The following is an 11,220-nucleotide window of genomic DNA, read 5'->3' on the forward strand; positions in this document are numbered from 1 at the left end:
CCCCCCCCCAACCCCCCCGGCACCATGTCGGGGCCCCCCCCGGCCGGGGGGGCCGAGCCGGGGCTTTACCACGAGCGGCAGCGCCTGGAGCTCTGCGCCGTGCACGCCCTCAACAACGTCCTGCAGCGCCCCTGCTTCACCCAGGAGGCTGCCGACGACATCTGCAAGAGGTGCGATTTTTTCCCCCTTCCTCCACCCGTTTCCGTCGGCTTTTAATGATTTTTTGGGATTTTTCTCCCCCCCACCCCCCCAACAGGTTGGCACCCGACGCCCGTCTCAACCCCCACCGCAGCGTTTTGGGGACGGGCAACTACGACGTCAACGTGATCATGGCCGCGCTGCAGAGCCTGGGGCTGGCGGCCGTCTGGTGGGACAAGCGCCGGTGAGGAACCCCCAAAACGTTCCTTTTTCACCCCAAAATGAAGCTCGCGAGCTCCCGATTCTGGTTTTGGAACCCCGAGGAATTCTTCTAGCCCCCGTCCCCGTTATTTCAGCCCCTGACGTGGGGTTTGAGACCCCAGGTTCTGCTCGTCAACCCTTGAACCCCACAACTGAGCCCCCCCACTGCGGGTTTTAAGGTTCCCCCTATAGGATTGGAGCCCCCAACCCTGCTCTTGAGCCCTTTAAACCCATGTTTTTGCCTCTTTTTCCCCCCTAAATTCTGTTTTTACCCCCCAGGTGCTGGTTTTTACCCCCAGGTGCTGGTTTTCCCCCCTAAATACTGTTTTTTGCCGCCCAGGTGCTGTTTTTTGCCCCCAGGTGCTGTTTCCCCCCCCCCCTAAAATCAGGTTTTTGCCCCCTAAAAGCTGGTTTTTGCCCCCTAAATGCTGTTTTTTGCCCCCAAACACTTCTGTCTAGTCCCACAATACCATGTTTGACCCCCCTGGCCCTTTTTTTGAGCCCCTTCACCCCCTTTTTCAGCCCCAAACTGCATTTTTAGCCCCCATTTATGCGAGTTTTGAGATCTTAATACCATTTTTGAGGCCCCAGCCTATTTTTTTTAGTCCCTAATCCATTTTTCTGCCCCTTAATTTTGTTTTTTTAGCCTCTTAACACTGCTTTTGAGCCCTCTAGCCTGCTTTTTACCCCCATATTCTGGATTTTGAGGCCATTAACTCTGATTTTGAGCCCTCCAACGTGTTTTTTGAGCCCCCACCACGACTTCTGAAGCCCTTAACCCCGCTACTGAGCCCTTTAACCTTTCTTTTACGTCCCCCATTGTGGCTTTTGAGCTCCTTAACTTCACTGTTGAGCCCTCTAGTCCGATTTTTGAACCTTTTAATGTGGGTTTTGAGCCCTTTTAACTCTGCTTTTGAGCCATTTAATCCCACTGCTGAGCACCCCGCACGTTTTGAGCCCTTTAACCCTTCTATTTAACCCCCAAAAGTGGGCTTTAGTCCCCAGTGCTGTTTTTGAACCCCAAGCCCTGCTGTTGAGCCCTTTAATCCCACATTTTTTTGCCCCCAAACACAGGTTTTGAGTCTCCAAATGTAGGTTTTAAGCCCCATAACCTCATTTTGAAGCCTCCAACGTGGGCTTCAAGCCCTGAATGCAGGTTTTGACACCGCTTGATGCCACTTTTGAGGAGCTTAACGCTGGTTTTGAACCCCTCGTGGCATTTTAAGCCCCCCCACTGCCATATTTGATCCCTCTAATCTCATTTTCTGAGCCCCCCACTGCTGCTGTTAACCCTCAGCACAGATTTCGAGCTCCTAACGTGACTTCTGAGCCCTTGCTGCTGCTTTTGAGGCCACCAACCCAATTTTTAACTCCTTTGCCTCATTTTAAGCCCCCTAACATGAGCTTCAAGTCCCCTAATGCTGTTTTGGAGCCTCTTACTACCACTTTTTACCCCAACACCATGTTCAAGCCCCTCATTGTTGCTTTGGAGCCCCTTCACCTCATTTTTTAGCCCCTCAGCGCTCATTTTATCTCTCCTCCCCTGTTTTTTGGCCCCTAAACATGGCTTTTGAACCTCTTCTGCTGCTTTCGATCCCCCAACCCCTATTTTAATCCCCCCATACCCCATTTTTAAATCCCTTAAGGTGATTTTCAAGCCGCCTAGCCCCGTGCTTGAGCCCCCTAACCCCACGTTTGAATCCCCCAGCCCCACATTTGAACCCCCTAACCCCATTTTCTCCCCCCGGCAGGTCGCTGGAGCGCCTGGTGCTGGGACAAATTGTGGGCTTCATCCTCAACGTCCCCTCCCACGTCTCGCTGGGCTTCGTGGCCTTGCCCCTGCGCCGCAAGCACTGGCTGGCTGTCCGGCAGCTGGGCGGCACCTACTACAACCTGGACTCCAAGCTCCGCGCGCCCGCCCGCATCGGCGGCGAGGCCGAGCTCAGGTACGGCGGGGGAACGCTGAGGGGACACCGAGGGGGACGCCCGGTGCCACCTCCACCTCCCTCCTCTCCCTCCGCCAGGGCTTTCCTCCGGGATTTCCTCGCCCAAGGGCTCTGCGAGGTTTTCCTCGTCGTCCCCCGGGCCGTGGAGGAGGCCGGTGCCTGGCTCAGCCCCGAGTGACTCGTCGCAGGGACAAGGACGACGGATGGCACCGGTTCCCGTTGCTTCGGGATGAAACGGCTCCGTTTTGGGACTTTCCTCAGCTTTTTACCCACCCGGTGCAAAGCTGGATGGGTTGAGGGGACTCTGTGGTGGGGCCGGGTGCCCCTTTCACTCCCTGCCTCCCGTCGCGGTGCTTCAGTTTCCTGACTTCACCCTGATTTTGTGCCCCGGGTTTTGCCTCCCTGTGTCACCGGGATTCCTCTGCGGGGCGTGTGACGGGGCGCGGGCAGAGGTCGCGGGGGGGACGCGTTGTAACGGGGCGAGAACAGCGCTGGCGTGGGGGGCGCACGCCGGTCGTGCGACTCGTGCTTGGGTCGCGCGCTGTCGCGACGTTGCACGCCGCTTGCGTTTGTCACCCAAGCGGGGTGATGCCACCTCGCTGCTTGGGCATTCCGGGCGCTGCTCGTGCATCCTGGGCGCTGCTTGTGCGTGCTGCACGCCGGTTGTGCACCTCGCGATCCTTTGCGTGGCACCAGTTGTGCCTCTCACCCGCCGCTTGTGCATGCCGCCCGTGTCACCCGCCGCCAATGTGTGTGTCACCCGCCGCTTGCACGCCTATCCCGGCTCTGCAGGGCTGTGTCACCGGCACCACGGCTGCACCCGGAGCCGGCTTATTTCTGGTGATGGATTTCGGGCCCCGGCATTGCCTTGTCCCCGGGTTTGGTGGCGTGGCCGTTGCTTGGTGCGCAGAGGGGGGTTAATTACCCTCCGAAAGGTGATTAAAGCTGCTGGGTTACAGCTCGGGGGCTCAGCCGCGATCCTTGGCTTTCCACCATCGCCGCTCCTCGGGGGGACGCGGGCCCGGCCCGGCCCTTGGAGGCCGAACCGTGCCCGAAGCCCGGCCTCGGCTCCCCCCGAGCGAGCCCGGCCCTGGCGCCCTCGGCAGCGCCTTCTCTCGCTCCCCCGGGGCGGATCCAAAGCGCGCCTGCTGATTGGTCGGCTGCGGAGCGCGCTCTCCCTTTCAACCAATCGCCGCGCGCCGTTCGCATCCTCCCCTGTCCCACCCCCGTGGAGCCGCCCCAGGGCGGCAGCAGCAGCTGGGGTCGGGCCAATCAGCGCAGAGCGCGGGAATTTCAAACCCACCCCCCGCGCCCTCAGCCAATGGGAAACTCTACGCCCTGCGGGCAGCCAATCAGGGTCGCAGCGAGGTTATAAAAGGCGGGGGCTGTGTGGCGGGACCTGCAGAAGGCGGCGGCGCTGCGAGGAAATCTGCGGGCTCACGGCGGCCCCAAGCGGCCGTTTATAGAATGATCGAATCATGGCCACCTCCCTTCCGTCCCTGTAAGGTTTTTTTCTCAGATCTACTCGCCTTCAGCTCCCTACACAAACACCTCCCTCCTTTTATTTATATTAATTACAATTAACGCCTCATTTAAAGTGCTGCGCGCTCTGCTTGAGCCAGCTGCTGCAGTGCCGCGGGTAATTCCAGCGAGCCCTTCGGGGGCCGCCGCGGAGCCTGCGGAACGTTTGCGACCGTCGTTTTGGGGAGGAAGCGTTTAAAATGTTATTTTTAAGGAAAAAAAGGATAAAAAACTAAAAATTTTCACGTCCTAGATTGGCTTTTCAGAGTCGGTAGAAAAGGAGCTTGTATCGCTCCCTGGTGGTCTAGTGGTTAGGATTCGGCGCTCTCACCGCCGCGGCCCGGGTTCGATTCCCGGTCAGGGAAGAGTTTTGTTATTTTTTTTCACATTTATTTATTTTTTTTCTTCCCTTTTCTACCCAGTTTCACTTTTACTTTTTCGATCGCTCCGGTCACACCATCCGCGGTTCATTCAAGGCTCCTTTCCCGGGAGGAGCAGCGGATGGGGGAACAGCTCCACGGGGGAAGGAAGGGGTTGCATCGACCCTTCCCCGGGGCGGCAGGGACGAGATCTGAATAAGAAACGTGTAAGGAAATAATAAGTGAGGTGTAGAAAATGACAACCACTCTATCGCGACATATGCGCGATAGAAGGGAGGCACCGCTGGGATTCGAACCCAGGATCTCCTGTTTACTAGACAGGCGCTTTAACCAACTAAGCCACGGCGCCGCTTGCGAGCCGCAGCCGCCCTCTCCCTCCATCTGCAGCCACCGCCGCCGCTTCTCTCCTCCCAGAGCAGCCCGGGGAAGGCGGCACCGAGCGGAGCCGCGACCCGGCGGAGCCTCCCGGTGCTGCGCGGCCCCGTGCGGCCGCAGCTCCGGCGGGGAAACGCCTTCAGTACCGCACCCGAGGAACCCGTTCTCAGCCCCTTCCTCGTTAGTATAGTGGTAAGTATCCCCGCCTGTCACGCGGGAGACCGGGGTTCGATTCCCCGACGGGGAGGATGCGATATTTTTTTCCTTTTTCCCCCTTCTTTTTTTCCACCCCGTTAAATCCCTGGACCTGGATTAGGGGTAGGCTAGAACCTCCTGCGTGTTTGCCGCGGGGAAAAAGGCGTCGGCATCCCCCCGCGAAGGGATTCGACGCCTTTTTTTCGTGGTGCTACCCCCGACCTGAACGAGCAGCACGCGGACACGCTGCAGAGTGGCGAGCCCTAGGTACGGCCGCCTGCATTAGGACAGGCAGCGGGCGTAACGCACAGCACCGCAACGCTCCCAAGAGAGCCTGACTCAGCACAAGTGACGAAAAGAATACACTAATATGACGTCATGATAACCCATGCCCTAGGTACCAAACACCAGCCCCAGCGACGCCAAGGCACCCTGACCGCGTAGACCCCTCCCCCTTCCCACCCTCCCCATGAACTGCCAGGAGTTGGCGCCCCCCCGAGGTATTTATAGAGCTGAAGCGGACCTGAGGGGGAACTGCGAGCGGAGCGCGGGCGCCGCCCCGCCCCTTATCTCTGCGACCAATGGCGCCGCGGCCCCGCCCGCCAATCAGCAGGCGGCCTTCAAGTCGAAAGCATCGGGTTTGGCGCCAAAGCCGGCACCCAGAGCTGCTTCTCGGTGGTTAATTTATTATTTATGTATTTATTTGTTATTTAATCACTTTTCCTTCTTTTTCTTCCTCTTCCGGAAATACGATCATCCTGGGCAGCGTCCTTCTTCTGGTACTGTTGGGGAGCAGCTTTCTCATTCCTGTTCTGAGCTGTTAATTAGTTATAACTGTTAGTTACATATATAGCTGTTAATTAGTTATAACACGCAGCGTGGTCATGCAGGGAAGAATCGTTGCAGGGGGTGACTGTGTGCTCTCCCTCCTTTGCGTTTTCTCTGGATGAAGCCCTGAGCAATCCGGTTTTAACACCTAGGTCTGTGTCTAAGTCAGGTGGGGTTGGGTCCCTCAAAGCCTGATCCAAAGTTGATGGGTCCTGTGAAAATCCCAGGGCAGTTGCCTTGCAGAAAAGTTTTGTTCTTGTGCAAATATATATATATATATATATAAGACTAGGGGAAGAAATTCAGTGGATGGTAGTAAGGAGTTTATCCTTAGCAGAAGGAATTAAAATTATAGAATTGGAATATCCTAAGTTGGAAGGGACACACAACGTTCACCGAGTCCAGCTTCCAATGACTGTATAGAAATCATTGTACTCTGTGCATTTGAAAAGGTTTACTTTGGGATAGCCCTCAGAGGGGACACCGTTTATTATTTTTAATCTTAAAAAGGCAAATTCATAATGAATAGCTACAAACACAACAATGCTTTTCCTATTACAACACTAATCCGTAAAAGAGATGGATCGAAATGTTCGATCGAAATGTTCGATCGAAATGTTCGATCGAAAGTTCATTGTGGTGGTTTTACCATGCTAGGCAGTTGAACACCACAACCGCTCTCTCACTCCCCCTCCTCAGATGAGGAGGGGAAGAAGTAAAGGAAAGAACTCACAGGTTGAGATAAGGATGATTTAATTAAAGAGGGGAAAAATATATATATATATATATATAATTAAGGAAATATTATTATTAATTAAACAATTCAACTAAAGGGAAAAAAGGGAAAGGGGAAAAGGGAGGGGGAAAGGGAAAAACTAAACAAAACAAGTAAAGGCTATGCGGAAGTGCAGAGGAAAGAAATTACTCTCTGCTTCCCACAAATGAGCGATGCTTGACCACGTCCTTGAAGCAGGGCCTCAACGCACGTAGCCGGTGTTCGGGAGGAGGACAGACGTTTTCGCAACGAGAGCCCACCCCTCCCCTCTTCTTCCTTTTTCCACCTTTTATTGCTGAGTGTGACATCATATGGTATGGAATATCCCTCTGGTTGGTTGAGGTCCCCTGCCCTGCTGATGTTTCTTTCTCACTTTTTGCCCACCCCCTAGGAGGGTCAGAGAGAGTCCTGATGCTGTGCCAGCACTGCTCAGCAGCAGACACAACACTGGTGTGATACCACTGCTGTTCTAGCTACAAGTGCAGAGCGCAGCACTGTATGGGCTGCTGCAGGGAAAGTTAACATCCCAGCCAGACCCAGTACATTCATTCAGACTGGATCCTTCAGAAAGGTTGAAAACAGAGTGGCAGCACCTGAGGGTGCACTTTTTCTCCTCTTCCAGGTCATGGGTAAAAGGTATTAAAGTGAGGCACTTTTATAAAACTAAGAGCCTGGTGAACCAGTCAGTTATTCGCAAGTTAAGTAACCCACCCGTACAGACCACCTCGACTTTCTGAATTCAAGTTGTATTAGAAAACATGCAAAAATAAGGTGACTTCTGAAGCAATAATAATAAAAAAGGCATGTTTATTAAGTATGTGGATTAATATTAAGGCTCTGAATTGAATGGAAAACAACTCCTAACTCCCGTCTCCATTAAGAGGTAGGCCTTTGCCTTCATTATTCTTGCAGTTCAGCAGCTCTGATTGATGTTCTAAATTGCAAAGAAACGTGTATATATATTTATATATATGAAATCATATGTAAAGTAGAATTTATATAACCATAGACTCTGTCTTTCCTTCACTTCTAAAGCTTGGCTTTGCTTTTGCTTCTGTCAGAAATCTCCTTTCCTCAAGATTTCCCCTCTGATCCCAAGCTCTGTCCTGGCAGCCTCTCCCTTCTCTTTCCCCCAGATTTACCCAGGGAGGTATTAGTTACTATTCTGCAATAATTATTAAAAAGTAATCACTATTAAATATTTTTTTACAAAACTGCACTACCATTAATAAGCTATAATTATTAGTAATAAATTCCCATTAATTATGATTACTAAAGCCATTAATAAAATTATATTCAATAATATTCAATAATTCAATGAAATTACCATCAATTATCAAGAAAATTATTATTAATTATGATTAATAAAATCAGCAATACAATTATCATTAATAATTATCACTACTAAATGTATTATCAATGAGTAAGAAAATTGACATTAATTATGATTAATGGTATTTGCAGTAATTAACTATTTAGCAGCTTTTCATAAAATCTCCGAAAAAAAAGATCGCAAAGTCCCTCGTATAAGCCCAGTGATGAGCCTCAGAGCCTATTTTGAGCAGAGAAGGAAATAAATTAGGTTTTTAAGGAAGAGGGGAGGGAAAAAAAAATGTACTAGCAGAGGATGGTTTCGATCCATCGACCTCTGGGTTATGGGCCCAGCACGCTTCCGCTGCGCCACTCTGCTGCTGCGTAGAAGTGGTTACACTTTAGCCTGATAAGGTGTAAATGGAAGAATTACACGGAGAGAACTGGAAATAGGAAAAAATAAAAGCGAAGGAGAAGGAACCACCGGAGCCTTTTACCGTGCGGAAAATAATAATAATAATAATAAAATACTAAAAAAAAGCGCAGTCGCCTGCTGGTGGAGATGCCGGGGATTGAACCCGGGACCTCATACATGCGAAGCATGCGCTCTACCGCTGAGCTACATCCCCTACGCGCACCCCGCGCCCGCCACCGCCCTTGGCTCCGCCTCCTTCCCCCCCGGCGGCGGCCGAGGGCCTGGCGCGCGCCATGGCGCCGCGGCGGCGGGCGGGAACCGCGGGACGAGGTGGCCGAGTGGTTAAGGCGATGGACTGCTAATCCATTGTGCTCTGCACGCGTGGGTTCGAATCCCATCCTCGTCGGCGGGCGAACCTTTTCTTTTTCAGCCGCTTATTGTATTGTATCTCCCGTTTATCGAGGGCGTGCTCTCCGCTCAGCTTCCCCTTGTTTTGCAAACGTTGTCATCGTCAAGCGGGGTTCCCCCGCCATGGTGTTTTGTTTTTGTTTTTGTTTTTCATAAATGCGCGGTTTTCACGCTCTGCTATTTGCAAGTGTTCTTTCAGGATTCCCAGGCAGTTCTGTAGACAGGGGAGAGGTTCCCAATGGAAATCTAGGGGCACGCGTGGGGGTCCCTGTAGCTGAGCCCCCCACTACTCCTGAAGGCTTCCCCAGGATCCCCCCCTTTTTTATTTATTTTACATCTACAAAACCTCCCCCAGTGGCAACTTCCCAAGCCCCCCATTTCTTTCAGGTGCAGGTGAGTACGCTGCTGCAGCTCCCGAGAGGGGAACCCCTTTGTTCTTTCCCATGTCCCCCCCTTTCTTTTGTGTCTCTCCCCGTGCAATTTTCCGCGCCCTCAGCATCCTTCACCCAGCGGAGCAGCAGCGAACACAGCCGGCATCGCGGGTCTCTGTGGCGCAATCGGTTAGCGCGTTCGGCTGTTAACCGAAAGGTTGGTGGTTCGAGCCCACCCAGGGACGCTGGGTTTCCTTTTCCTTCTTCCACCCTTCCATTTTTTTTTCCCTCCAAAGTATTTCACATTTTTGGGCCTTCCCTACTTAAATCCGTTTTCCTCTGCGCTTTCTCCTCGACTGAAGGAATATTAAACTAAAGCTTTGGTAAAAGGGGATGAGACGCGGCCGTTCCTGCGAGCACTGCCTGCGGTGAGACTCAGGGTTGATAAAAACATGAAAACATTGCGCTGCATTGGCCGGGAATCGAACCCGGGCCTCCCGCGTGGCAGGCGAGAATTCTACCACTGAACCACCAATGCCCCCGATGAACACTGGCCTAGATAAAAAGATATTAAATGATCTTAAATAAAGGCTTTTAAGTCAAGCCTATTATAGCATTGTATGGTATGTCCCCACTCTCCAGCACGCCGCCGCCGCCGCCGCCGCCCGTAGTGGAAGCACCTCCCACAATCACCCGACCCCGACCGCCCCCCATCTGAACACCACCGCTCCGCAGCCGCCCTTTATAGCCCCGCCTCGATCCTGATTGGCTGCTGGTGTGACGGGAGAGCGCCGCGCTCCCATTGGCCGCCCAGCCACCAGCGTGCAGCTCGGAGAAGGGAGCCGGTTTGAATTCCGCGCGCTCGGCGCTGATTGGCTGACTCGTGCGGGAGAGGCGGAGCCTGCAGGGGAGAGCGCCGGTGGCTCCCGTGGAGGCTCCGTGGAGCGGCCGGGAGCGCTCCCGGTTCCGCGGGGCCCTGCGCCGAGCAGTTCAGGCGCCGTTTCTCTGCCCCGCTCCTCCGGAACGTCCCGCCAGGGCTGTTCCACAACCCAGCCCAAGGGAGCCGGGCGGCCCCGGGATAAACCGCACCGGAACAGTTTCAGCACCGTGTCCCCGTCCCTAAGGAACGATCGTTCCGGTAGCCTCCGGTAGTGTCCGCGGGGAACCGTCGGGGCGCCGCCCTCGGTGCTTGCCGCGGCCCCAAGCGGCGGCTGCGCCCCGGCACTGAACGTGCAGGACGGTCCCTGCTTTTCCTGTGCAATTGGTGGGCGCTGAGGGATGCAAAAGGCGCGATGCGATTGGCCGGCGGGCAAACCCGATTTGTCCAATCAGAGCCCGCATTCTGGAGCCCACGTATTTGCATGCAGGGTGTCCCTCTGCGCGGGGCCGCCTGCTTCGTCTCAGCCAATGGGAACGCTCAGAGCTGGAGCCGCTCATTTGCATAAGGCCGCTATAAAAGAGGCCCCGTCGGCTCTGTGTCTTCACTCGTTCTTTGGCTTTCCGGAGGCAGAGGTGACCGCAACGAGAGCGCGATGCCTGAGCCCGCTAAGTCAGCGCCCGCCCCTAAGAAGGGCTCTAAGAAGGCGGTGACCAAGACGCAGAAGAAGGGCGACAAGAAGCGGCGGCGCAGCCGCAAGGAGAGCTATTCTATCTACGTATACAAGGTACTGAAGCAGGTGCACCCTGACACGGGCATCTCTTCGAAAGCCATGGGAATCATGAACTCCTTCGTCAACGACATCTTTGAGCGCATCGCGGGTGAGGCTTCGCGCCTGGCACATTACAACAAGCGCTCCACCATCACCTCCCGGGAAATCCAGACTGCTGTGCGGCTGTTGCTGCCTGGTGAGCTGGCCAAGCACGCTGTCTCCGAAGGCACCAAGGCAGTCACCAAATACACCAGCTCTAAGTAAAGCGCCTGGACCCAGCTGCAGGACCTGTTCGGCTCAACTCAAAACCCAACGGCTCTTTTCAGAGCCACCCACGTTCTTCCAAAAGAGCTGCTATTGCTTCCGAGATACCCACGATATTTTCTTGTGGATTATGGTAGCTTGCATTATCGTGTGTAAGGTTTGGAGATGCCTTTAAAACAATAGTTTTCAAAATATTTTCGAAATACATGGCTTTCTATCTGCTAGTAGAATCTGCTCTGGGGGCTGCAGTTCCAGGGTTGCTGCCTGTTTATAGGAAGCTAATAAATGGTAGCTTGGGGGGGGGGGGGCGCTGAGTCCAGGGTGCTGGGATCCAACCGAGCCCGGGCGCGAGCATCGCATTCAAACAGCTGCCCCGCTCCGAT

The 11,220-nt window shown here is 53.9% G+C and overlaps 3 protein-coding genes and 8 non-coding genes across 11 annotated transcripts; 7 read left to right on the plus strand and 4 right to left on the minus strand.

Moving 5' to 3' along the window:
- Positions 1 to 6: 6 nt before the first annotated feature.
- JOSD2 (Josephin domain containing 2) lies at positions 7 to 2,648 on the plus strand. The gene is made up of 4 exons (XM_035314339.1): positions 7 to 170; positions 257 to 382; positions 2,151 to 2,345; positions 2,424 to 2,648. Exons 1-4 carry the CDS (start codon positions 25 to 27, stop codon positions 2,521 to 2,523), a joined length of 567 nt encoding a protein of 188 aa, XP_035170230.1. The 5' UTR covers positions 7 to 24; the 3' UTR covers positions 2,524 to 2,648.
- Positions 2,516 to 3,811, plus strand: LOC118159777. Its single transcript, XM_035314338.1, has 2 exons — positions 2,516 to 2,648; positions 2,809 to 3,811. The coding sequence occupies exons 1-2, from the start codon at positions 2,575 to 2,577 to the stop codon at positions 3,809 to 3,811; spliced, it is 1,077 nt and encodes a 358-aa protein (XP_035170229.1). The 5' UTR covers positions 2,516 to 2,574.
- Positions 3,812 to 4,159: 348 nt separating this feature from the next.
- On the plus strand, positions 4,160 to 4,231 carry TRNAE-CUC. The gene has a single exon. It is a non-coding gene; the product is annotated as a tRNA-Glu (tRNA).
- A 290-nt stretch (positions 4,232 to 4,521) lies between these two features.
- Positions 4,522 to 4,595, minus strand: TRNAT-AGU. The gene has a single exon. It is a non-coding gene; the product is annotated as a tRNA-Thr (tRNA).
- Positions 4,596 to 4,796: 201 nt separating this feature from the next.
- Positions 4,797 to 4,868, plus strand: TRNAD-GUC. Its single transcript has one exon. It is a non-coding gene; the product is annotated as a tRNA-Asp (tRNA).
- A 3,169-nt stretch (positions 4,869 to 8,037) lies between these two features.
- TRNAM-CAU lies at positions 8,038 to 8,109 on the minus strand. The gene has a single exon. It is a non-coding gene; the product is annotated as a tRNA-Met (tRNA).
- Positions 8,110 to 8,287: 178 nt separating this feature from the next.
- On the minus strand, positions 8,288 to 8,359 carry TRNAA-CGC. Its single transcript has one exon. It is a non-coding gene; the product is annotated as a tRNA-Ala (tRNA).
- Positions 8,360 to 8,469: 110 nt separating this feature from the next.
- Positions 8,470 to 8,551, plus strand: TRNAS-GCU. The gene has a single exon. It is a non-coding gene; the product is annotated as a tRNA-Ser (tRNA).
- A 544-nt stretch (positions 8,552 to 9,095) lies between these two features.
- On the plus strand, positions 9,096 to 9,169 carry TRNAN-GUU. The gene has a single exon. It is a non-coding gene; the product is annotated as a tRNA-Asn (tRNA).
- A 222-nt stretch (positions 9,170 to 9,391) lies between these two features.
- TRNAG-GCC lies at positions 9,392 to 9,462 on the minus strand. Its single transcript has one exon. It is a non-coding gene; the product is annotated as a tRNA-Gly (tRNA).
- Positions 9,463 to 10,403: 941 nt separating this feature from the next.
- LOC118159780 (histone H2B 5) lies at positions 10,404 to 11,031 on the plus strand. The gene has a single exon (XM_035314342.1). It carries the CDS (start codon positions 10,457 to 10,459, stop codon positions 10,835 to 10,837), a length of 381 nt encoding a protein of 126 aa, XP_035170233.1. The 5' UTR covers positions 10,404 to 10,456; the 3' UTR covers positions 10,838 to 11,031.
- Positions 11,032 to 11,220: the final 189 nt, after the last annotated feature.

Source organism: Oxyura jamaicensis, unplaced genomic scaffold (genome assembly GCF_011077185.1).
Source record: "Oxyura jamaicensis isolate SHBP4307 breed ruddy duck unplaced genomic scaffold, BPBGC_Ojam_1.0 oxyUn_random_OJ72027, whole genome shotgun sequence".
Taxonomy (NCBI): Eukaryota; Metazoa; Chordata; class Aves; order Anseriformes; family Anatidae; genus Oxyura; species Oxyura jamaicensis.